At 36.1% G+C, this 27500-nt stretch overlaps 1 protein-coding gene across 1 annotated transcript in view; it reads left to right on the top strand.

Annotated features, from left to right (window-relative positions):
• The window catches only part of LOC106876389 (glycerol-3-phosphate acyltransferase 3), a 51975-nt gene that overhangs the window by 10352 nt on the left and 14123 nt on the right, over positions 1–27500 (top strand). Inside the window, exons 2-6 of the mRNA XM_014924906.3 lie at positions 11009–11105; positions 13236–13375; positions 24264–24306; positions 25758–25812; positions 27346–27411. Of these exons, the coding sequence (XP_014780392.1) occupies positions 11009–11105; positions 13236–13375; positions 24264–24306; positions 25758–25812; positions 27346–27411 (401 nt within the window). The remainder of the gene's footprint in view (positions 1–11008; positions 11106–13235; positions 13376–24263; positions 24307–25757; positions 25813–27345; positions 27412–27500) is intronic.

Below are 27500 nucleotides of genomic sequence, written 5' to 3'. Positions count from 1 at the left end.
ATTTATCTGTCATTCCATTCTGAGTTCAAATTCCAGTAAGGTCAACTTTACCTTTCATTCTTTTGAAGTTGATAAAGTAAATGCCAGTTGAGTACTAGGATCAATGTAATGAACTAGTCCCCTCCTCTCAAATTGCAGGTCTTGTGACTATAATAGAAATTATTATTATTAGGCAAGCTGGCAGAGTCGTTAGCACGCTGGATGAAATGCTTAGCGGTATTTCGCCCATTGCTCTGTTCCGAGTTTAAATTCTGCTGAGGTCAACTTTGCCTTTCAGGGTTGATAAAATAAGTACCAGTTATGCACTGGGGTCGGTATAATTTACTATCCCCCCCCACCACCAAATTTCAGGCTTTGTGCCTATAGTAGAAAGGATTGTTATTATTATAAAAGCAGCGAACTGGTAGTATTGTTAACATGCTGGTCAAAATGCTTAGCAGCATTTTGTCCATCCTTACATTCTGAGTTCACATTCCACCATGGTCGACTTTGCCTTTCATCTTTCCAAGGTTGATGAAATAAGTACCAGTTATGCATTGGGGTCAGTGTAATTGACTAGCCCCACCACCCTTAAATTTCAGGCCCTGTGCCGAAAGTAGAAAGGATTATTATAATTATTTTTATTATTATAACTCTAAAGTTGCAGGAGAACGTTTTGATTTTTGAAACCCAACTAGACATTTACAAAGTCAACATTCTTGTGTGTCTCCAGTTCTGCACTGATCAAGCAACGATCATGTTACATTTCATTCAAACAGTGCTATCTAGGACCATATTTTCCAATGTACCCTTTCCTTTTTCAGACAGGTTATTTAAGTGAAAATAAGGACAAGGACCTTAATTGTGCAATGCCTTAGTTCATCTTGTGGCCAGAAAAACAATTTGTCTCGGAAAAGTTCTTTTATATTAGATCACTGGTTTTTCCATCATTTTTGTGACCTCATCATGCTATCTCTCTATGTTTAAGATACACAACATTCTTAATGACATTTTTTTTTTTTTTGTCAGTTGTTATTTAAATTTAAAAACCTCTCAACATTTCTAACTATTGTCTAAAACAGCTCAGGGTGTCATGACAACCCAGTTGGAAAGTACTGGATAAGAACAGTGGCAGTATTGAAGAGTTTTGCCTCTTATCAGCCTAAGATTAGTAACTTCCATTATGAACTTGTTCTGAAGACCTAATTTTTTTTTATGAAAGATTTAACCTTAGCTCAAACCTCAGCCATTAATAAATCAACTTTACCTAACTTCAGTAGCAACTGCACTTGATATGGTTTGTTTAGTCCCAGATTAGCTTTGCTCAAGTGGACTGATAATTCTTTCTATTTTTGGCAAATGGCCTGTGATTTTGAAGGGAAGGTCAAAATTGATTATTTCAACCTCAGTACTTGCCTAGTATATTTTATTAACCTCGAAAGGATGAAAGGTAAAGTTGAATGTGAATTCTGATTTCCATTTTTTAGTTCTAAAATTTAAATCCGTGTTTTGTCAGTTCTAAGATGCATCTTATGATGAATGGTCTGGGATGTGCCATCTGTGATGTTTCTGAGTTCTTAAGGGACTTCAGGTCTTTCATCAGACCCTTTCACCCATTTGACCCAGCTAAAGTTGATCAGATCCCAACTTGCATCCAAGCAGAAGCAAACTACTGTTCCACCATCTTTATCAAAAAACTATCTAGTGGCCTATCTCTCTGCAGCTCCAGTGGTGGAATGTATGGTCAGAGCTTTGCAGAATAAATGCTCCCTCCCCACAAAACCCTGATAGCCTCTTTCAGTTGGCATACCATATGCCTGCCAGTCTTGGTTTCTGCACTCCTCTACCAGTTCCTGGTATTTGGCCAGCTTCCTCTTATGAACGTCTTCTATGTGTTCTTCCCAGGGTGCAGCCAGTACACAGATGACCATCTGTTTGTGGAATTTGAGAAGAAAACTATATCTGGACAGAGTGTAGTTTGTATGATATGCTCTGAGAACTTCAGCTGTTTGACAAGGTCCACTGTCAGCTGCCAGTCTTATCATTACCATCAACCCTTAGACTAGGCTTCATAGAGCCAGTGATCCAGTTTCCATGGCATATGACAGACTGAAATCACAACATACCCCTTGAACAGGACAGCAATCTGTCACAGGCTCACTCATTTTACAGCTGAGTGAACTGGAACAATATGAAATGAAGTATTTTGCACACCACCCAGTTTAGGAATCGAAACCACAATCTTGCCATTGTGAGTGTAACACCTTAACCACTATGTCTTACACTTTCACAACAGTCAGTCTAACACCATGGAAAAATATAAATTATGTTTTCTAATTTAGGCAGTTCACTTCCACAAATTCTGATGAAGAGTGCTGACTAGAATATCAACCCAAGAATGAATAAAAAATAATTGGTATAAGAATTACAAAACTGTGTGTGTGTGTATGTGTGTGAATCTTAATTTTACTAATTATTCTAGGATGTATATGATATTACCTTTGTGATAACTATAGTTACCTATAACTATATGCATCATCATCAGTTTATGTTCATTTTTCTATACCTGCATGGGTTAGAGATACCTTCCTTTGTTAGACTCAAACTCCTTAGATCAATTTTCAATCCCTCTCACATCCTCAATTTTCCTCGTTATAAAAATGAATGAATTTGTATGATTATTAATATTCTTTTTCCCATTTCGTTTTTCACATGCATCCACATATTCTGCCTATATGCACATTAACATTATTATCATTAGGCCTTCACAACATTCCATTCATTCATGTATCATGAGGATGTCACATTTACTAGGCAAACAAATTGTTCACATGAACATTCTGCTGTACATCTGAAAATATCAACTAATATAAATCATTCAGATCAGATCTACGCCTTAGACTTGGCTAATTTGCTATTCAGCTCCTTACCACCTTTGATCAAGCTTACCTATGTTGACAGGTGTTTCAAAGCCATGATCACAGGTGTTTTAAAATCACAAGCACAATGCTTTGGTTTTAGTTATTTTTGACTTTTTTCTTTCTTTTTTTTTTCAATCTAAACATAGTGTATTTAGGATTTCATTATCCAATTTGTCCTTTTCATTTTTAAGAATTTGAAGACGATTGAGGTTTGACTAGGCACTCTCATTCGTTACTGTTGTTTACTTCAAACTGACCAGATCTTCCATCATTCCAGCTGTGACAATTGTCTTTTTTAGTATATCTAAGCTATATTGTTCAATGTGTGGAGGCGCAATGGCCCAGTGGTTAGGGCAGCGGACTCACGGTCTTAGGATCGCGGTTTCGATTCCCAGACTGGGCGTTGTGAGTGTTTATTGAGCGAAAACACCTAAAATCTCCACGAGGCTCCGGCAGGGGATGGTGGCGAACCTTGCTGTACTCTTTCACCACAACTTTCTCTCATTCTATCTTCCTGTTTCTGTTGTGCCTGAAATTCAAAGGGTCAGCCTTGTCACACTGTGTCACACTGAATATCCCCAAGAACTACGTTAAGGGTACATGTGTCTGTGGAGTGCTCAGCCACTTGCACGTTAATTTCACGAGCAGGCTGTTCCGTTGATCGGATCAACTGGAACCCTCGACGTCGTAAGCGACAGAGTGCCAACAACAACATTGTTCAATGTGTCTGTCCTTTAAAAAAGAAAAAAAGGTAGGGTTTGCTCTGAGAGATATCTGGCTACTAAACACACCGACACCAGTTATCAAGCGGTGGGGGCAGCAGCACAGATATGTTCTTTCAGTTTCCATCTACCAAATCCACTCACAAGGCTTTGGTTGGCCTGGGAATATAGTAGAAGACACTTGCCCAAAGTGCTATGCAGTGGGACTGAATCTGGAACCATGTGGTTGGGAAGCAAACTCCATATCACATGGCCATTTTTGTAAACTCCGCAGTAAATCTGCCGTATGCCTTTTGGAACCCACTGTATTAGAGTAAGAGATACAAGATATTTCTTTTCTTTCTACTTAGCAGATGATATACTTAAGTATTCTAAGAAATAAATGTCTGAATCATAAACGGAATAATGAACTGAGCTTTTTTTTTTTCACATTAAATCTTACTAACATTGATAATTATTATTTTCTTTTTCTTTCATCTTTCTAGGTCAATAAAATTAGTACTAGTTAAGCGTTACTGTTGATAAATGATTTATAATCCTCAGTTCATATTCGTGACTAAGTTGGAGACTTATATTAGTGTTTTGTTTCACAGAAGCACAGGCATAGCTGCATGGTTAACAAGGTCGTTTTCTAATCACATGGTTTGGTTTCAGATTCAGTTCCACCATGCTGCACCTTGGGCAAATGTTTTATACTATAGCCTTGGGCCAACCAATGTCTTACAAATGAATTTATAAGTGGAAACCACTCTGTGTGTGTGTTTTTGCATTTGTCCCCCCCCCCCCCTTGCTGCTTGATGGCTAGTCTTGGTTTGTTTAGGTCCCTGTGACTTAGTAGTTTGATAAAAAAAAAAAAGACTGTTAGAATAAATACCAGACTTCAAAATAAGTGCTAGTGTCAATTTGTTCAGCCCCTTCAAGATGGTGCCGCTGCACGGCCACAGCCTAGTGACTGAAACAAGCAAAAGATTTTTTAAAAATAAAGTTATGTGTTTTTGTGTTACAACCTTAACTGTTGAACAAAATTGAAGACAACTAAAGTGTTTAATATAATAAAAGCAATGTTATAAAGGTCTATTAACCTATAGAAGAAGACTTTCCATGGGTTCTGCTAATTATTACTGCTATAAATTTTATGTTCTGTGTTCAAATCCCATTAAGGTCAACTTTGTTTTACATCTTTCAATAGGGTCAACAAATTAAAGTAGCAGTCAAGTACTAGAGTTACTGCTTCTGACTAATATACTCTCTCCAAATTTCTGGCTTTGTACCTATGTTAGATATAATTAAAGGCAGCAAGTTGGCAGAATTTTTAAAACATCAGTAGAAATGCTTGTGCTATTTCTTCCGACTCCTGAGTTCAAATTTTACTGAAGCCAACTTTGCCTTTCGTCCTTTTTGAAGATGATAAAATAAAGTACCAGTCAGTTACTGAGGTTGATGTAGTCAACTGACTCTCTCTCTCTCTCCTCTGTTATTATTATTATTATTATTATTATTATTATTATTACAAATATAGTGAATCCTCTACAATATGTACTTTTGTTCATTTATGATCTATTTTGCCTTTTTGTGTCACCAGCATCTGTGCATTTTGTGTCCTCAGTCAAATACTAGGGTCAATGAAATCAACTAGCCCCTTCCTACAAAATGTCAGGATTTGTGCCTGGCAGAATTGTTAGTTCACCGGACAAAATGCTTAGTGGTATTTCGTCCATCGCTACGTTCTGAGTTCAAATTTTTCCAAGGTTGACTTTGCCTTTCATACTTTCAGGGTTAGTGAAATAAGTACCAGTTGCACATTGGGGGGGGGGGCAATATAATCAACTTGCCCGCACCCAAAAAATTTCAGGCCTTGTGCCTTTATCCAAGATTAATAACAGAATCCTCAAAACAAAACCTTCAAATTCTTTGCAAATATTTATTCTGTAACTTATTGTATGCTGCAAAGAAATTTGAAATACAATTAAGAAGTGTCTTTAGCCATACAAAGCCTATTGTTAATTTTTGACATTTCAGCACAACAATGAAAAGAAAATAACAAAATTGGAAGCTTGGATTAGTTCTAAGGATTCTTTATAGTGAAATTTTATTGCATGCAAGTAATTATATCTGACATACACATATGCATGTGTGTGTGTGTGTGAGAGAGAGAGAGAGTAAGAAAGTTGAATTCTTTACATCATGCTACATGCACTTACATAAACTGAAAAACACCAATTAATATTGATAATTTAAGCATTATAAGAGGAATGTGATATGTGAAATGTTGTTAGTATGCATGACTGTCAGAGCACAAGTGAACTAAATGGGGAGTTGCGTATTAACCCTTTCGATACCAACCCGGCTGAAACCAGCTCTGACTCTGATTACAAATGTCTTGTTTTCATAAGTTCTGAATTAAAATCTTCCACCATACCTTAGTCGCAATTTATGTTCTTAACAGTAGCTTAATGATAACTAAGTTATTTTACTAAATTCTTTGTTATATCTAGAGTAACTGAAAGAAACAGAGAGCATCTCAATAAATACAGTAACAAAAGGGTTAAAGATATCAGTCAGTATGTATAATAAGCTGACAAGCTGGCAGAATCATTAGCATGCCAAGCAAAATGCTCAGCAGTATTTTGTTTGTCATGTTCTGAGTTCAAACTCTGCCACAGTCACTTCTACTTTCCATCCTTTCAGAGTCAATGAGATAAGTATCAGTGAAACACTGGGATAGATGTAATCGGCTTGCCCACCCCCTCCCCGAAATTACTGGCCTTGTGCCAAAATTTGAAACCATTATTATCATTATTCATGCTGGGCAAAATGCTTAGCGGCATTTTAGTCTGAGTTCAAATTCTGCCATGGTCAACTTTGTCTTTCATTGTTTTGGGGGTCGATAAATTAAGTGCCAGTTAAGTACTAGGGTAAATGTAATCGACTTAACACATCCCCCAAAATTTCAGGCCTTGTACCTATAGTAGAAATTATTATTATTATTAAAGCAGCAAGCTGGCAGAACCATTAGCACACCAGGCAAAATGTTCAGTGGCATTTCGTCCATCTTTACATTCTGAGTTCAAATTCTTCTGAGGTAGACTTTTCTTTTCATGATGTAATCAAAATACACCCTCTCTTTGTATGTATGTATGTATGTATGTATGTATGTATGTATGTATGTGGAGGTGCTTGAGATGAGTGGCAGTAGAAATATAGAGTCAATGATTTTACAAAGACATTTGAGGTGGGGGGGGGGGGCATTTGGTGAGGATGAGTGATGAGCGACTGCCCAAGCAGCTATTGTATGGTGAGCTGGAAGTTAGCAGGAGACCAGCATATAAGCCTAAACTAAGGTTTAAGGATTGCCTTAAAAATGCTCTAACTCAGACAGGAATTGCAGCTGGTAATTGGGAGAGGGAGGCACAAGACCGTGATGGATGGAGGTAGATAGTGCATGATGGTTGTTCAAGGTTTGAGAGGGAGAGGGTAAAGTATGAGAGAACTAGGAGAGGGATTAGAAGTGGGGGGAACCTGTGGAAAGTGAGAGAGTGTTGCATTTTATGTGTGTGGTTTGTGGGTGGAGGTGTTTGAGTCTTGTAGGCCTGGTTAGCCATCAAAATTCTCACAGAAATCAGCCCATGATAAACAATGATGTGACTCTTAAAATTCACAACAGAACACGTGTAAAATGTGGAAAGGTGTGCCTCTCGGTTGGAGATTTCAAAAGACATGTTAAGAGAGTGCATATGGTGGCACCTGTTTCTCCTGCCAGCCATTACAGTTGTCTAGTATGTAATAAAGTGTGTAAAATGTTGGCCGGGCTTAAAAGTCATATAAGGGCATCACATGGCAACAATAAGGAATCATTTCAGTAAGTCTTCTTGGCAATGGCTTTTCTCGTGTAACGAGGATGCAGCTGTGATGTGATGTATGTATGTATATGTGTGTGTGTGTATATGTATGTGTGTGTATGTATATATATGTGTATGTGTATGCATGTGTGTGTGCATGTATGTATGTGCATGTGTGTATGTATGCATGTGTATATGTGTGTATGTATATATATATATATATGTAAGCATGTATGTGTATGCATGCATGTATGTATTTATGTATGTTTATATGTGTATGTATGTGTATATGTCTGTATATATGTGTGTATATGTGTATATATGTATGTATATGTGTATGTATATGTGTATATGTATGTATATGTGTGTGTATGTATATATGTATGTATATGTGTGTGTGTATGTAAATATATGTGTGTGTATATATATATATATATATATATATGTGTATGTATGTGAATATATGTGTATATGTTTATATATGTGCATGTGTTTATATATGTGTATATGTCTATATCTGTATATGACTACATATATATATATATATGTATGTATATATAAACTCATATACACACGTACAGTTCACTTTATGCAATCGCTCCTTCTTTGTACTGCAACCCTCTAGAATTACCTTCTTGTCCCATATTTTTTTACCTGTTGGTGTCTCCTTCCAAATGTTCAAGCTAACCGTTAACTGTTTCACTGTTTCTAGTCTGGAGAACCAGCAATATTTTATGGCCACTACACCATTTCTCATCCTCTAATGACTGACAGTTGAAGCGAGGGAAAATGAAAGATGAAGCGCTGTGAACTAGTTTAAACTGAAATGGTTGCTCAACTAACCTGTTAGAAATAGCATCCATATGGCCATTGTATCTCATCTCACTGTCTTTTTAAAAGAACATATTGGACAATGCAGTTTCCTAATAAACAAGAAAGCAGGATGGTCATGGCTAGAATAACTTCGATCATTGGTCTACATGATCAGGGCTGACCTCAGGGAGAAAACAACCAGATAGTGATGGGGTCCATATACTAATTTCTCTTCAATCTCCTATTTATTCATTTATTTTTATATTTTGTCTCCTCTCTATAATCAATATTGCTATTTCATTAATCAACCCATACATTGATTTTGCTGGCATTCATAAAAGACTTGCTCAACATATATATATATATATATATATATAAATAATGAAAATGTATGTGTATGCATATCAGGAACACAGCTTTTAGTTTTTTTAAACATGAGCTATTGAAAGCACAGCTATGCTCCAAGTTTATTATCATTATTATTGTTGTTGTTTTTATGTATTTTCTTGTTGGTTTTTTTTTTCTTTTTTTTTTTATTCAGTACAATAAATTTCCGTTATGGTGGGGCATCCATTGAATGTTTTCTCAGTCTTATTTTCTGGATGAAATGATTTCCATTGCTGTTGATATTTCAGCTTCATTTATAGGAGGCAACAGTCATTCATGAGAATCAAGCAATCTGTCTGTTTGTCTATCTTTCATAGAACATCCCTGGACTTTAGATATTCTGCCTGTTCACATTCTGGTTTCTTTCTTTGGATGTGGTGGCTAGTATTACTTGTCTTCATTGTTGTTTAACCACAAATAAACATTGATCAAATAGTCCTGTAATGAAAGGCATTCCAGCCATAACCACTTCTCATTTTTCAGATGTCTAGGATTACATTATCCAATATGTCCTTAAGATGGGAGATGTGGCTGATATTTCTAGCAGGTTGACCAACCATATAAAGGCTTTTTTGTTTGTTCATCTATTGGTGTTTGTGTGCATTGTGTTAAGTCTATCATTGAAACTTGCTATTAATATAACTTCCATGAATAATGATGGCTTTTGTCAATTTGGCAGTATTCCATGTGAGGTTGTTATCAATTAATGTGTTAGTTTTAAAGCTCGTTATCGCAGACGCATGGCCAGCTGTTTGTTGTTGTCATCTAGTTCTAGGTCAACTTCGATTGAGCAGACTGACAGATTAGAGCATTTCAACCATGGCTGTCTCTTTTTTTTATGTGGGGTGGGTGGGTGATATCTACATTGTTCAGTGTGTTCCTCCTTTTTCAAGATGATGTAATTAGAGGGAGATACAGCTGCTATTTCTACAAGGCTAAGTGATCACATGGTAGTGTCCTCATTGGTCAGCCGATATGAAAGTATGGCATTTGTATGTCCAGTGTAACGTAACAGTAGTCTTGAAGTCTGCAATTTGATATTTGCATCTGAATGGCTAAATTCCGTCTTTTAGTGGTTTTTGCATGTCATTTGTGAACTAAGGTTTTAAATATTTGTGTTTTTGTCATATATATATATATATATATATATATATAGGCACAGGGGTGAGCCACGAGGCTGTATCTTGCCCCTTGTTAGCTTTGCCAGGCTTTCTACAGCTGGATGCCCTTTCTAATACTTTACTATGTGTACTGCATTATTTTATTTTTTTACTTGTTTCAGTCATTTGACTGTGGCCATGCTAGAGCACTGCCTTTAGTCAAGCAAATCAACCCCAGGGCTTATTCTTTGTAAGCCTAGTACTTATTCTATTGGGCCTTTTTTGTCAAACTGCTAAGTTACAGGGATAAACACTCATATATATTATATATATATGGGCTTCTTTCGGTTTTTGTCTACCAAATCCACTCACGAGGCTTTGGTCAGCCTGAGGCTACAGTAGAAGATACTTGTCCAAGGTGTCACACCTGCACCTATTGCATGCTTGTTTGTTTTGTTTGTTTTTTATTACTACTAGCACTAGTGGGGTTGCCAAGTAACATGCAAGATAGGAAAGAACAAGAAAAAAGAGAAAAGGGGTAAAAAAAACTGGCCTGTTTGACTATCCTGTCTTTGTATCTTTAAAACTACATTATCCAATGTGTCCTTCCTTCAAGATGTTTGGGCATTTAGACAAGAGAGGCTGATGTATCTGGTATTCAACATGAACTTCTGAATGTTAATTTTGTAAGGAAAATGTAGATAGGAGGTTAGCTTAAGGAGCTACAATCCTGGGGCTGAGGATTTAAGTAGAGTGTTTGGTACAAAATAGAGTTAAGTATTTTAGAGATGAAGGAAGGCAGGTGCATCTATCTGATGGTCTGTGGCAGAGGTGATGATTCACAACTTTGCTAAAGGTTAAAAGCACTCACTGACTATGTGGTTAGTATTAAATAAGGTGTCTGGATCAGTAATAATATTAAGCATTGTTTATATTGAAAATATCATCCATTGAGTCATAATTTGCTCATAATCATACAGTTAATGCCAGACATAGAAGTAAATTGTTCTGCTATTGTGCAGTAACTGAAAGATTACCTGTGAAACCAGGTGAGATTCATAGATGGATTAAACAGTTTAATTAAAAATGGACAAGTAAACATTTCTACAACTAATCAGAGAGAAAAAAAAGCATGGGTGTGGTGAAAGTGCATTCCATGAAGTCTATAATTTTTAAATTTTTCTCTACATCAGTTTTCTATTTCTATGTCACCTATATATATTTTTGCTTTCTTTTTTAAAATATAGTTTGGTAAAGTTAAAATTGAACTTCACGAAAAAAAACAGCATCCTGATGAAGAAGACTCGGACCTAGAGGACACTGTCAGGTTATGTGAAGATAAAGGTATGTTGTTGTTTTTTTTCCTTCCTTTTGTTTTTGAGCTGTTTTTCACCCTATTCATTCATGTGATACTGTTACCTCGATATGTTTTGTAATGTTCTTGCTGAACAGTTCAGTTCTTAGTTGAACGCATTAACTAGAATCATTATTGGTGAGTATCTGTAAAATGTATTTAGAACTATCCCAGGAATTTGCATTATAAATTGATTCAAGCAATTTTTCAATTTTGGATAAGTGGAGAAGGAGGGAGTCAGTGTCACTAATCTGTTTCCAGAAAGTTTGGAACCTATTTCTGGTAGCTAAGTGAGAACTGTTCTTACCAATTCTTAATCCGTCCAATATTTCTGTCTAATTTCAAACAAAGCAATAATCCCATAGAAACAGTGATAGTTTTTAATGTGCTGCTGGATTCTTTTTCCTTTACTTTTCTTTTGTGGGACCATCCACAAGCCATAGGCCCTGACCTCTAGGTCAAATACAAAACACAAGCTAACATTACTCAATGAACCTGCTTGATATTGTTCTAAATAGACACCACATATTTTCAACCCTACAACTTGTGATAATATACTCCTTAATAAAGTTAGGACAGTCTCAGCTAGAAATATTAAGTAAATGATGAATTTTAACCCAAGACCACACATCAATAACATAAGAAAGCTATGAGCCAATGTAGCCGCCTGACTTGCTAGAAGTAACAGTAGAATATTCTTTAGATTGCACCTTCCTTATATTGGATAATGTAGCCTCCAAGATACATAGATGCCTTGGTCATGGCTGGATGAATCTAAATTACTCTATTTTACTGAGTATGTATAAGTATATACTTTAACAATCTGTCTTATGTTAAAGTATTTTAGTATTTAAATGTTGATATTTAGAAATCTGATGTTATCAGATGTTCTCATTGATTTTTTTTTTTTTTTTTTTTTTTTTTTTTTTTTCCTAACTACGATCTCATCCAGAGGATGACCTTCATCAACTGGATAGAACTTATGTTTCAAGTGGCTTTTATATAAAAGCTTGTTATCTATCACGTTGTAAGTGTAAGCTTGTCCTCACCTTTCAGTCACGGTATCATCATAACTGTCATCCTTAATATTAAAGAGAAAGGTTATCTCAATAACTTGGTTATCTACAAATTATTAGTTTTGATAAAATGCTTTTTGATTGTTTTCTCCAATATGCAACTAATCTTGTAATTATTATTACTACAGTTACGGAGGTTTATTTCAATTGACTTTTTGTTTCTACAACAGTCTCTATTTATAGAAATAGTTGCCAAATCTTCCTCAAACCATAGTTTTTAAAAATAAAGAACACTTGTTGCTTTTTTTTTTTTTGTCACAAACTGGGTGTTTATATTGTCTAATGGCATTTAACACTTTTGCTATCATACTAAGGTTGAAATACACTACCTTTCTTTTAATTAATTTTGAAAATAATAAGGAATTTATTAAAATAATTTTGTCATTATCAAGCTGCAAGGTTCTAGTTTAGATCACTTTAAAATGGGGAATTTGTATCATAGAAGCAAGGATGATTTCAGAAGGGTTGGCATCAAAAGGGTTAATAAATGTTACACAAGAAACCTCGCCACAACTCTGTGTTTCCACTCTGATTGTGCATCTTAAGTCTGGAAAGAAACTGACACAAGAGGAGATGGGTGGATTGAAAATGTCAAGAAGTATATACATGCATGACTGCCACTTACTCTCAAATGTCAGCAAGAAAAGGAGGAGTATAAAATACTTGTTTGACAATCTTCAGTGGTGCCCAGTTAATAATCTGATAGGTTACAAGACTGACAACCACCATGATGAAACATGAATTCACATGCACACTCTCACTTACTGCATTCTCCAGAATACAATGTAGAATAAGCATTCAAGCATCATCACTATCTTTCTGAATCTGGTTGCATTTCACAAGGAATTTTTGACCCTCCATGGTCATCTCGGTGTATAAGTCAACCTACCTATTTTTTTCTTTGTGTGTGCATGTGCGGGTGTATGTGTGTGTGTAAATTTAGGTCTGCAAAAATTCTACTTGTATGTCAGAAAATGGTGGTCATTCACTCATATGTTAATGTGACATTTTTTAAAAATTTTGTTTTATCTCTTTATAATTTAGCATCTCATCTGATTGAAAGAGACATTGCACTCTCAGCAACGGCAGGTATAAAGATCCCAGATGTGGAGACAATATCAGAGAGTCTGAAACATGAGTTCCATCTCACTGACATTATGTATTTCACAAAATGTGGAGTTGAAGTAAGTTGAAGTAAATCTGTTTCTTCATAGTTCAATGTATCTTTAGACCTTTGTACCTCTCTGTAGCCTTGTGTCATTGTGTGTCAAAGACATGTGCATCACCAACATTATCATCATTAACATTTGCTTTCCATGCTCACATACGAGGGTGGACTGAAAAGTTCATAGGCTGACTATGAAGGAGTGATGCTAGAGCTGAGAAATCTTGCATGCATTAATTTAAGCTCTTCTCATTGGTGATTGCATTGTTTCTTTCCAGGTAAACTGACATCTGACTGTTCAAAGAAGACTTCAAAAGTAACTAGTAGTAACTCCTCTTAAAAATGGACAAAATGTGGCATTGTGGTGTTATTGAGTACCTGCATAAAAAGGGTTTAGTCTCCACAAGGACAATCCTGCTGACATGGTTGCTACATTAGAAGACACTCCAGCTTTATCAACAGTGCAAAAGTGGGCAGCTGAATTTAGGAGGGGAACGGAGAGTGTTGAAGATTACCCGAGGTCTGGATGTCCTACAACTGACACCACCAGGGAAAACAATGATCATGTTCACCGCATGGTGTTGGATGACAGGCAATTGACTATAAATCAAACAGCCAATGCTATTAACATAACCTGTGAGAGAGTTGAGAATATTCAGCCCAATGAACTTGGCATGACAAAGGTTTCTGGTTGGTAGGTGCCACGTCTTCTGGCACCTGATCAAAAGCGCACCAGGCTGATCACACCGTGGAGTGGGGGGGGGGGGGGGGCACTGATGGGATGGTTATGGTTGAAATGCTTTTGATCATAAGGTCTGTTCTATTAGAGCCAACATGAAATTAAACAACTATCTAGGAGTATCTGTAATGATATGCTATAACCACTTCACTTATTTTGCCTCCTACAAACCATCCCAGCCCCCCCCCCGAATCTTCACACACACACACACACACACACACACACACACACACACACACACACACACACACACACACACACACACACACACACACACACACACACACAGTTTTACAGACAGTTGTATTGACACTTGACTTACTGCCTACAATTTTGTGTAAACAGAATATTGTGGAAAACTAATTTATACTTATTTCAATTACATATTTGCAGTGGTAAAGGTTGGCATTCTTTTATCTGAACATAACACACACACACACACATATTTTGGTACAACCCCAACGATTTCAAGGAATGGTGATGGTCGATTACATCCACTCTGGTACTTGACTGATGATACTTTATCTTATCAACCCCAAAAAGATGAAAGGCAAAGTCAACCTCAGCAGAATTTGAACTCAGTGCATAGAGAGTCAGAAAAAATGCCACTAAGTATTTTGTCCGATACACTATAGATTCTGCCAGTTTGCTACCTTAATGATAAGAAGAATGATAATAGTTTCTGATTTAGGCATAAGGCCAGTAATTCTGGGGAGAGGAAATAGTCAATTACATTGACAACTATTAGTACTTAATTTTATTGATCCTACAGTAATGAAAGGCAAAGTTGTCTATGACAGGATCTAGACTCTGGAGACCCAGAACAAATACTGCAAGGCATTTTATCCAATACTTGAACAATTCTACCTATCCACTGCCATGATAATGATTTTAAATTTAGGTACAATGCCATGGGATGAAAGGCAAAGTCGTTCTGGTTATAAAGAGGTAAAATAATTCTGTTACTCACTACTTCTATTATAATGAGGATTTTTAATATGGTTTGGTTTCAAGGCCATGAATTTTGGCAGTTGGTCATATCCAAGTAATTGACTGGTATTATTTTATTGATTCCAGTGGAGTGAAAGGCAAAAGCAACCCTGACAGAATTTGTGCTCTGAAAAAGAGCTGGAACTAAATATTGCAAAGTATATATATTTCAGCACTTTGCAAATTCTGCCAACCTACCATTTCTAAAAGACAGAATGTGATGGGAATAGCATATTCAGTTTAGCCAACCCTGTTATATACAACTGGTATCTGTTATATATAACCTTTCTGCTATATTTCCTTCAAATTACTGCCTTGAAAAAAATGAAGGCTACAGTGGCTAATATAGTATTAAATACATTTTAGTAGGATGGTCTTGGCTGGAAAACCTTTGATCACAGCTCTGTTCTGTCAGGGTTGAACTAGTATTAAACCATACCAACCAACCAGCTAGCACTTATTTTATCAACCCTCTTGAAATGATAATGCTTGGTAAAAGTTAACTTGAGTGCTAATTGAACTTGGAATCTAGAGGTATGAGATTAAAAATACTGTAATTCTTGTAATTCAACACTCTTCTCTTTTGTGCCAAGCCACGAAACTAAGTTGTGTGCATTTCTTAATTAGTTGCAGGAGGATTGGCAGCATTCATGACATTTATGGAGAGGGGGCACCTAAATTAGTGAGTTCAATGTGGGTGTTGTTTAACTGAAAATTTTGCTGGTTGGTACCTGATGGGTGGATGAAATAATAATTATGAGCTTATCAGATGTTAAAAGTATCATCTGAGCATGACTGTTGCCAGGGCCACCGACTGGCTCCTGTGCCGGTGGCACGTAAAAAGCACCATTCAAGCGTGATCGTTGCCAGCATCGCCTTACTGGCACATGTGCCAGTGGCATGTGAAAAACAACATTCGAGCATGGTCGTTGCCAGTGCCGCCGGACTGGCACTCATGCCGGTGGCACATAAAAGCACCCACTACACTCTCAGAGTGATTGGCATCTAAGACACTTTTGACCTTTTTTGATTTTAAAAATGTGATTCAGTTAATGCAGATTATTGTTGACAATAATGCTTAGGTACATTTACCAGTAGACTTATGGTTTATGTCGTGAAAGAAGTAGGTAAATTCTGCGATTTTCCTCCCAAAATGTATAATGGTGCAGGTATCTACAGCTAGCCTGAGTTGCTAGTCAGTGATCCATTGCAGAAAAGATCTATAGTATATAAGATCTGTTCTTTTTATCTCAAAGTACAGCTTAGCATCTGCATATTTTAGCACAGTGATATACTGCAAATCAGCCTCCATTTCATTAATATATGCAACAAACAAGAGTAGACCAAGAATAGTTCCCTGGGAGACTCCAGGTGTCATTGTTTAGAGTAGAGAATGTTATCCTAATGCCATGAATGTCTCTCTTTGACTAAGAATGAAGGACTTCAGCTAATTATAAAGATTAGCCCTAATGCTCATTGTCGAGAGTTTCAAGTGTTCCATGGTTGCGTATGGTTCCAGGTAAAAAGTATAGGGTAAAGTGTTTAGTGTAGGGTTTGGCAAAAGCAACACAGTAGGAATGGTGAGCGGTGAAGATGAGTTGAATGTTGATCAATGGGCATGGTTGGGTATATAGAAACAGCCTGCTCGTTCAGAAGAGACAGAGAGAGGAACAGTATATTTGTGTACCAGTGTTCACACTGGATTAAAGGGTGAATATTTGCCAATATAGCCAAGACTAATTTTAGTATTACAATCTTGAATGTTTGTATGTGTAGATAGTGGAACGTGAATTTTAAATGTGGGTCACACGTGTTTTGTTACAGTTTAGCAACTGATCAGGGCAAAATTAGTATCTTGACCTTGTGAAATACATCCTTTTATGGTTGAGTTCATGCTGTTATAGATAAAAGCTCATACAAAAACCTTATCAAAAACCAAATTTCTACCTATAATTTCAATATATGTTCCTTTTGGTTTTTAGTATTGATTTTTTTTTTTTTTTAACACGATCTTTTATAATCATTATCTTTAAAACTGTTCCACTATCTCCATTCATTCACCAAAATCAAAAAATTGAGCAACTTTTATTTGAATAATGTGCAATGTACTGAACTTTGGCCAGTAATATAAATATCAGTGTGCTATGGTGAGTAGGCGTCTTATCAGACCAAAAAGAAAACATGTATCAAATTGTTTTGATGTTCATATTTGAAGAAAGAAAATGAAGTTTGAGATTTCGAGAATTTTAGAATTTAGTGATATAAGTATAATATATCATTGTTTTATATTTCCATGTCTGTTTTGTCTTCTTTTTGTCAGCTTTCAGTTATATTGACATTTCCTTTGTGTAAATTAAAAAAAGGAATGTAAAGGTGGAAAAGGAGGTGTTGTCCTTGAGTGAATGTATTGAAAAGTGGGTGAAAGTGGTGAAAATGTCTTGTCTCTCACACACATGACATAGGAATATAGCCTGGCTCTTTCTAATCTTTACATCAACAAACAGTAGTGGTTGGGAGGGAAGCCCCTAGTCCTCGTGTGTTAAGTAAGCTTTTAAATGCTCCCTGCATTGAATACTCTTTTACTTGTTTCAGTCATTTGACTGCGGCCATGCTGGAGCACCGCCTTTAGTGGAGAAAATCGACCCCAGGACTTATTCTTTGTAAGCCTAGTACTTATTCTATCAGTCTCTTTATGCCGAACTGCTAAGTTATGGGGACATAAACACACCAGCATCGGTTGTCAAGCGATGGTGGGGGGGACAAACACAGACACACAAACACACATACATATATATATATATATATATATACACATATATACGACAGGCTTCTTTCAGTTTCCATCTACCAAATCCACTCACAAGGCTTTGGTCGGCCCGAGGCTATAGTAGAAGACACTTGCCCAAGGTGCCATGTAGTGGGACTGAACCCGGAACCATGTGGTTGGTAAGCAAGCTACTTACCACACAGCCACTCCTGCGCCTATAATATTGACACTAGCTTTTGTTATGTCGTTAACCTGTCATCATCACTTTGCCCAACTCTCATTTTACCGACACACTCTATCATTAACCTCTCACACTTTGTTTTTTTGCTTCTTATTCTGTTTCTTGTTTGTTGGTAAGAGAAGTTCTACCTTCATTTTTTTTTTTCTAAAAGAACCCAAAAAAGCTGATAAAATTCTACTGTTCTAGATTTGATTATATGTTGTATAAAAAAGAAATACAATGCAAATAGACTGGTAGTTAGAGAAACTCAGCTATTAAGCCAGTACATTGTTGACCTTATATATATGAACACAAAAACACACATGATGTTTGTGTGTGTGTTTGTATTTATTCTGTGTTATAATCTGCTCAGGGTCAACTTCAGATCACTGATACAGACTCATATAAAAAAATGTCTAAGTGTTTGATCTTAGTCCAAGCTTGAATGAGGATGAGGTCAGTACTAGAGGTACTTTAGAAACAATGACATGGCATATTTTAAATGTTTTCTTTTCATTTCACTTTATTTGCACAGTGGAGGTGATAGTTATTCTCTAAAATTGGGTGTGTATTTTAACCATAGATGTGTCTCTATAAAAGAATTTGTTTCATAAGAAAATGAGAACACTTTATAGCTGCATGATTAAGAAGTTTGCTTCCCAACCACCTAATTTCAGGTTCAGTCCCACTACAAATCACCTTGGTCTTCTACTCTAGTCCAAGGCCAACCAAAGGTTTGTCAATAGATTTGGTAGATGGAAACTGAAAGAAGCTTGTTGTATGCATGTGTTTGTGTATGTGTATGAAGGTTTAGATCTTATTGTCTTTATAAAAATCATTGTTGTGCAAGCATGGCCCCCTCATTTCCAATCTTCCATGAAAACATGTTCAGCCATGTAAAAATATTACCTTCTTTGGAAACAGATGAGGGTTAGCAACAGGAAGGGCATCTGATCATAGAGAATCTGCCTCAACCAATTCCATCTGATCCATGCAGACATGCAAAAAAAAAAAGATGTTAAACCAATGATGGTGTAATATGAGACCATTATATGTATCTAAATATAGTGGTCATTCTACATCCTATTGTGTACACACACACACACACACACATATATATACTTAGTCTTGATATTAGACTTTATTAGCACCAATTTGAGACAGATGTTAAACGGTGATGATGAGTGCCTGCCATTCTATTACTCAATATTAGATATTATAATACAACAGATATATTATATGGGTTTGTTCCTGTCTCTCTCAAATTGGTATTTAAATATTTTTCATTGCATTTATATCAAACATCTTAGCAGTGAATTCATACTTAGTCTTGTTGTGAAGATTGGATTGTGTTAAAACTCTAGTGAATGAAAGTAGGCCGAGTGTACCTAAGTCATGTGCTCTCCTATTAAACATTTTTATTACAGCATTACACGCTGAATGTCGCACTGCGTGTAGTTTATTATCTTACATAAACCTACTTAGTCTGGTTAAGTCGAGGCCAGTTCTGTTTCAGTAGATCTCTAATAATTGACGTTGTGTAGATGCTCCCTCATTGGTTCAGTTGTGGTTAGTGTTTGTGATCGTTGTCTTTTTTTGTTTAGCATTAGGTCAGCCCAACCCTATCCAAGAGAACTTATCAAAGACACTCCAGCTATGCCCATACCATTTTTTATATCTTTACCTTCAATTTTAACCAGAATATAAAAGAGCTGGAACAAACACTTCAAGCCATTTTTCCTAATGCTTTACAGTTTTTACAGAAACTGACTTATAATGAATGGAGTTCTAGCTGTAACCACCCTGTCCTTTTCTCAGTATTGTGCATTTAAGTCTATATTATTCAGTGCATCCCTCTCTGTGCAAGATAGTAGGGGTTTGGTTACCATTTCTAGTAGATCAAGTGAGACCGAAAGGATGAAAGACGAAGTTGACCTCGGCAGCATTTGAACTCTGAACATAAGGATGGACAAAATACTGCTAAGTATTCTGCCTGTCATGCTAATGATTCTGCCATCTCACCACCTTTGTTATAATGATAATATTGATGGTTTTACTACCAAATGATTATATGATGAGTCAAGTTGTGAGAATTCTGCTACCTGTTGCATGATTATCCAAAGAATTTCTCACACTGGCACAAAGCCAGATGTTGTATGAGAGTGGCATAGTCAATTGGTTGGATGTTAGTACATGACTGGTATTTATTTTTTATTGATACCAGAGAGATGTGTGATGAAACCAACCAAGGCAGAATTTAAATTCACACAAAGGAAGGTCACTGAATTTGGTACTAGTTTCACTACCCCACTCTCTAAAATACCAACAATCCCTGACCCCGAAAGAGAGCATCTACATCAATGGTTCTCGACTGGGGTCCTTAAGGCACTTGCAGGTCCATATAAGATTTTCTTGTTAAAATTTATCTGTAATAAATTGCTTATACTTCTACAATGCACAAAATATTTCAACATTTTATTTTTCATACAATTTTTAATAATATTTTATTGTAAAAATATGAGGATTTTTTTAAAACATTGGATGGCTATGGGGTGTACCCTAGTAAAATAGGAATCAAAGGGGTCCACAAACAAAAGAATGGTTGAAACTATTGATTCACGTGGTTATTCACCCTGTTAGAAATAGCAGCCAAATCTTTCATAAATTACAACCTACTTTCTTAGGAAAAGACATTGATTAATATGGCTGTGGGTTTCCTGCACATTGGAAAAAAACAGGGTGCCTTTGATCATTGGTCTTCTTGATCAGAGTTGACTTGAATCTAACCAACAACAGCACCAAATCCACTCACAGAACATACCAGCTACCATTTATACCACAGAGAGCAGGCTAGATTTTCAGACAAATATCTTTTGGCTAAATAGAAGGGTAATTTATGCAACTAAAGGCTATAGTAAATTTAGCTAACCTCAGCACCTTATTGACACTTATTTTTAATACCCTCCTTACTCTAAAGAGGAGAGACAAAGGTAGACAAAGTGCCACCTCCTACCTCTCTCAAAAACCTCAATGGGATTTGAAATCTGAACATTAAAGGATAGAGTTGCCATATCGGGCTACAAGGACCAGATTATGTGTACTTTACTGGACTGTATGCTGGAATTTGTATTCAATTTGGGCTGCTACTTTAAAATTCTAACTATTACGAATTATTGCTTTAAATTTTAAAAAAAAAAGAAGTAAATTAGAATTCATCAGTAGACCATACTGATGATTTGTATGTATACTCTTGTTTGAGTCATTTGACTGCGGCCATGCTGGAGCACCGCTTTTAGTCGAGCAAATCGACCCCAGGACTTATTCTTGGTAAGCCTAGTACTTATTCTATCGGTCTCTTTTGCCGAACCGCTAAGCGATGTTGGGAGGACAAACACAGACACACAAACATATACACACACACATACATATATATATATATATATATATATATATACATACATATACGACAGGCTTATTTCAGTTTCCGTCTACCAAATCCACTCGCAAGGGTTTGGTCGGCCCGAGGCTATAGTAGAAGACACATGCCCAAAGTGCCACACAGTGGGAATGAACCCGGAGCCATGTGGTTGGTAAGCAAGCTACTTACCACACACCCACTCCTGCACCTATATATATATATATATATATCCTCATATATATAGGCTATATATATATAGTGTGTGTGTGTGTGTTAGCAAAATTTTCATTTGGGCTGCATTCTAAATCAATCCACTACTTTAAAAAAATTTTGTGCTACTTTTTATGAAACTGATCTGGCAACACTACAGTGAGTTGAAATCAAATATGCTTTAGCATATGGTTCAGCACTCTACTGCTTCAGCAATTCCACTATTGCAGCAGCCATAGTAATAGTGATTTCTACCTTTTGGTGCAAGGCCACATACATTTTTTTACGAAAGGTTAGTCGACTAAATTGACTTTAGTTCTTTTAGTGGTGCTTTATTTTATCCACCCACCAGAAGGATGGAAGCCAAACCTGACCTGGGCAGGATTTGAACACAGAACATGAAGCAACATGACTAAATATTGCAAGGCAGTTTGTGTGATGTTCTACCAATTCTGTTAGATATATTCACTCTGCCCTTAGTAATAATAATAATAATAATAATAATAATAATAATCCTTTCTACTATAGGTGCAGGACCTAGAATTTGTGGGGAGGGGGATAGTTGATCACATCAACCCCAGTACTTGATGACTGGTACTTAATTTATTTACCCCAAAAGGATGAAAGGCAAAGTAAACCTTGACGGTATTTGAACCCAAAATGTAAAGACAGATGAAATGCCACAAAGCAGTTTGCCCGGCGTGCTAACAATTCGGCCAGCTCACTGCCTTAATAATAATAATAATAATAATAATAATAATAATAATTATTATTATTATCATTATTATTATTTCAAATTTTTTGCCACAAGGGCAACTTGGAGGAGGTGGGGATGACTTGATTACATCTGGTACTTATTTTATCGACCCTGAAAGGATGAAAGGCAAAGTCAATGACCTCAGCAGAATTTGAACTCAGAATGTAGCGATGCGCGAAATACCGCTAAGCATTTCATTCAGTGTGCTAACGATTCTGCCAGCTCACCGCCTTAATAATAATAATAATAGTAATGATAATGATGATTTCTAGCATTGACTCTCAGCAGATTTTAAGTTTGCCACAGTATTTGACTAATGCATATTTCATCAAACAAGAAAGATAAAAGGCAAAGTGGCTTATGCTAAAAACTTAAATGGATTTCACTAAGTACCACAAGGCATTTAGTCCATTGCTCCGTTATTTTGCCATTCACTACTTTGATAAGAAAAGGTGTGTTTTGTTTCCTTAAGCTCAGGTTTACAGGGTAATGTCGGTCTTGGCGATAAACTGACAATGTTAGGCATATATTGACACTTCTAAAGGATTAAGTTGATGTGTGAAGGACATTACTTTCCATTGTGTGTATATGTGGAGGTTATTGTGTTGGATTATTCTGTCTGTAATGGATTAAATATTTAAAGATATCTTTGCATGTCTAAAAAACAAGTTGTTTATTTTAGAAAACAACTATTTATCTTTTGTGCATTTTACATTTTGTCTAACACTGATGAATGTTAGTTTTTCTGTTGATTGAGCATAAAGCTGTTACTGGGGTTATATTTGTTTACTGTAGAAAAAAAAAAACAAATTACAAGGGGTCAGTTTTATTTGCCATGAAGAACGAAAAATCGAAAATACATTAAACATTTCAGACATTTCTCTGAAATGTTTTGATTTATTTAGTTCAGTACTCAAAAGAAAACACACACACACACACACATTTTTTAATTGGTTAACAAGTTACATAAAGGACTCAAGGCTAACAGTATTTTGTGCATAAGTGATATGCAGAAAACTCTCGACTCTTCAGTAACTTATATACAGTTTCAGCTGATTTTGTGTGTGTGTGTGGACATCATGTGATGGTTGTAAATAAGCATCATCATTATACGCAGAAGTGGCTGTGTGGTAGGTAGCTTGCTTACCAACCACGTGGTTCTGGGTTCAGTCCCGCAGTGTGGCACTTTGGGCAATTATCTTCTACTATAGCCTCGGGCCGACCACAGCCTGCTGAGTGGATTTGGTAGACGGAAACTGAAAGAAGCCCGTCGTATATATGTTGTAGGAAGTTCGTAGTAATGGAGGAAGCCCTGTGTAGTTGTAAAATAATTTATTATGGGGTGTGTAAAGCGAATGGGGGTTGGGAGGTGAATGTTTGCATGTAAGTAGGTTAAGTGATTCCTGGCTAAATGGGATTATTTAGATGAAGATGCTAGCGTAGGATCTGTACAGGGTCAAGTAGGTTTACCGATACTTGGGAAAGAAAAAGAGGCCTATATGTAGACAAAAAATACTGTCCTCATATTTTCTATTAAGAAGAGGTAGTTTCGCCGTTAGAATTTCCAGGCGTTCAGTTAAACAGAGAAAGCACTGTCTATTGGTAGAGTTGTAAGGTGTGGTTTTTGCAAGTTTGTGCCATTCTGGATCTATGTGTGACATAAACAGCAATTACATATATCTGTGAATGCACACACAGTCTCTCCCTCTCTCTGCCTCATTCTCTCTCTCTCTGCATACATGTTATATAGATATGTTAACAAAGTCACATAAAATGGCTAATTGCAATTTTTGCATTCTCCATCAGGCCATCATCGAGGATGATGTTACAAGCCGGTTTACAGCTGAAGGTAAGTTTTTTTGCTTTGTTTCTGTCCATTTCTTTTTTCAGTGAAATTACTTAAATTCAATTATCATTATTACTATTATTGATTTTTGATTTTTTTTTTGTATTTACTTTGATTTAAAGATAAACTTGTGCATTACAATAAAAAGAAAACATCAGCTATTATTAAGGCAAAGGAATGGCAGAAGCAGTAGCACACTGGACTAAATGCCATACTGCATTTAGTGATCTCCTTTTACATTCTAAGTTCAAATTGCACTAAAGTCAACAATGTTTTTCATCTTTTTAAAATATTGTACTTGATTTAACCCTTTGGCATGCAGGTTACTCTGTCAAATGTAATTTATTCACTTTTTGGTGCGCTTGTTTATATTCGCAATGACATTATAGGGTAGGCATGAGAGGCAGGATCTGGTCAGCTTGAACCATAAAACAGAATATTTTAGTCAGATTTGACCAGTTTAAATGCTAAAGGATTAAGCAACTGTTTCCCCCCACACACACAATTTTTGACCTTGTATCACAAGTCTGTTTTATATATAACTTGTACCTAATGCTATTGATTTCTGGGTTCAAAATACTCTTGGAGATACAGCTTATGGAGGGATAGCTCCACCATGCTGACTTGCTCTAAAGAAAGACACTATTTACAGTAGTACCCCTGATGCAAATTTTAAAAGGCTGAAATGGACCCTAGCTTTTAATTGTGATTACTTTTTCTAAAACTGTAGATGAGGGTGGTGGTTGACAGGTTCTGTAGAGTATCTGACTAATTATTAAGTAACAGAGATATAAATTATCAGGTGTCTGCATTATGTACCTAGTTTCATCCCCTCATGTTCTGAATTCAATTCTGGCTGGGATCAGTTTTGCTTTTTGCCCTTTGAGGATCTATGAAATATATGCCCATCAAGTATTGAACCCTTCCCTCAAAATAAGTGGGTTTCAGCCTAATCTAGAATCATTATGAAAAGGGTATTAGTAAAAGTTTTAAAATATTGGCAAATTTTATCTATCCCTACTGTTGATTTTATTTTGAATATTGACAATATCAGGTCTAAGGTTAATGTTTAAAGAAAAGAAGTAGTATAGTCAATTATCCACAAATGATTCATGAAAAACTGCTTTCTCTGTCCTATTTATGATGTAATATTTAACCAGAAAATCGTTTGAAAATGCTTTTAACTTGGGGAAACAGCAGTGGTGGTATGATAGAGACAGAGATGATGTAATGTAAAAGTGAGGGAGTGATGGGATATAAAAGGAAGAAGGATGGTGATGTTATGTAAGAGGTAGAGTGGTGGTGGTGTGCTGTGACATTTGAAGCTAGGTGCACTGTCACTGCTGTTACAAAGATAAGCATGCTGCCATCTCACCTGTGTGGTTGAATGCCCTGCTGTCGTAAATTTGTGCATTTTGTCTTGTATTTATATCTTTGTTCTTTCAATTTAACAGAGCTTCAATCATGGAACCTTTTAACTCGAAACAATGATGGGTATCACTTTATAAGGTATTTTATCTCATTCTTCACATTTCTTTTGGATCTTTGCAACCAAAGACAATAATAATAATAATAACAACAACAATAATGATAATAATAATTACAACACTACTACACTGTCCAAAAAATAACTCTGCTAAGAACATCCCACATTTTGTGCAAACGACTATTGATTCAATAGAATAGTTTGATTTCGCCACTTACTCAAATTCTTTAATCATACTCCCTTCGCAATATCCTGCCACTTATATTATGGCATTTGACCCTCAAAGATATGCCCTGGCACTTGCCACCATCGTATATCTCTCTCTTCCTTTACTCAACCATCCCATTTATATTCTGATCCCTGTTCCTTGTGAGTATGCATGGCATTTTGCCACCATCTCTATCCTGCTGTCTCCCACTCTCTCTCTCTCCTTCCCCTACACTTCCCTCTGTCTTCATTCCTGATCTTTCTCTCTCTGGCCTGGTAACCTTGTACTTTCTCTACAGCAAGACACCTGTATCTGTCTCATCTTTCATCATCCAACAAAAGATCACCTCCTCCAATGCCTCCTCCCCTCTGGAAAGCTTTTTTTTTTTGTCTTGCAAATACTTGGTGACCCTGTCAGTGCAGGTACCACTTAAAAGCACCCAGTCCACACTGTAAAGTGGTTGGTGTTTGGAAGCTGTAAAAACCTTGCCAAAACTGACCTCGCCTGTGCTTGTTCCACGAAAAAAGCACTAAGTCCACTCTGCTGAGTGGTTGGTGTTAGGAAGGACATCCAGCTGTAAAAATCCTGCCAAAACAGTCACAGAAATCTGGTGCAGGCTTCTGCCTGGCTGGCTCCTGACAAACCGTCCCACCCATGTTAGCATAGAAGCAGACATTAAATGATGATGATGATGAATAGGGGAAAAAAAGTAGGCAGCAGAATAGCAGATATTATATTCAAGATAATTATTTTATGCTTCACATTCAAATTTATGTATGTAGCAGGTACATGATCTCGCATTTTAGAAGAGTGGCATACTTAATCATATCAACCTCCGTACTTAAAGTACAAGTCAAGTACCGTCATTGATAAACTGACTTTTTTGCATGTGTCTTGAACCTGTCAGACATCACTTTATAGCAAAGCTTAAAGTACTTAGTTAAAAACAAATACTAGTTTGTTTCTTTTCTTTTTTTTTTTTGTTGCATTTTTAAAAATTTATTATTATAGTGTCAGTTAAATGAACACTATAATAATACTTAAAATAAAGGTGCCTTAATCTCTCCCTTTTTTTTTTTAATCATTGTAGAATGCAGTAAATTAATCTCTATTTCTTAAAATTGGTATTGTGTTCAGTTAAATATTTTCTAATTGCAGTTAACTAATCTCTCTTGATTCTTACAATGTACAGTTAGCTAATTTTATTTATTATTATTTGCTGTTATTATTACAGTAAAATATTGTATTTTTTAAATTAATATTATTAGTGTACTGTTAAATATTATCTATTTTCTAATTAAGACAATGTGTAGTAAACTAATCAACACTTTTTTTTTTATCATTATAGTGTGCGGTTAACTATTCTCTATTTCGTCGGCTTAATTATCAGATATTGTATGTTATTCCCATTCAGGTGAGCTTTTCTTTTTATTAAATATATATAATTTAAAACACTGTTACAAAGGGAGAATGCGTACAGACAAATACCTGTCTATACCCTAT

Source organism: Octopus bimaculoides, chromosome 14 (genome assembly GCF_046866305.1).
Source record: "Octopus bimaculoides isolate indiv1 chromosome 14, ASM4686630v1, whole genome shotgun sequence".
NCBI lineage: Eukaryota > Metazoa > Mollusca > Cephalopoda > Octopoda > Octopodidae > Octopus > Octopus bimaculoides.
The sequence above is the reverse complement of the archived record's forward strand: the minus strand, read 5'-3'. Positions and strand labels throughout refer to the sequence as shown.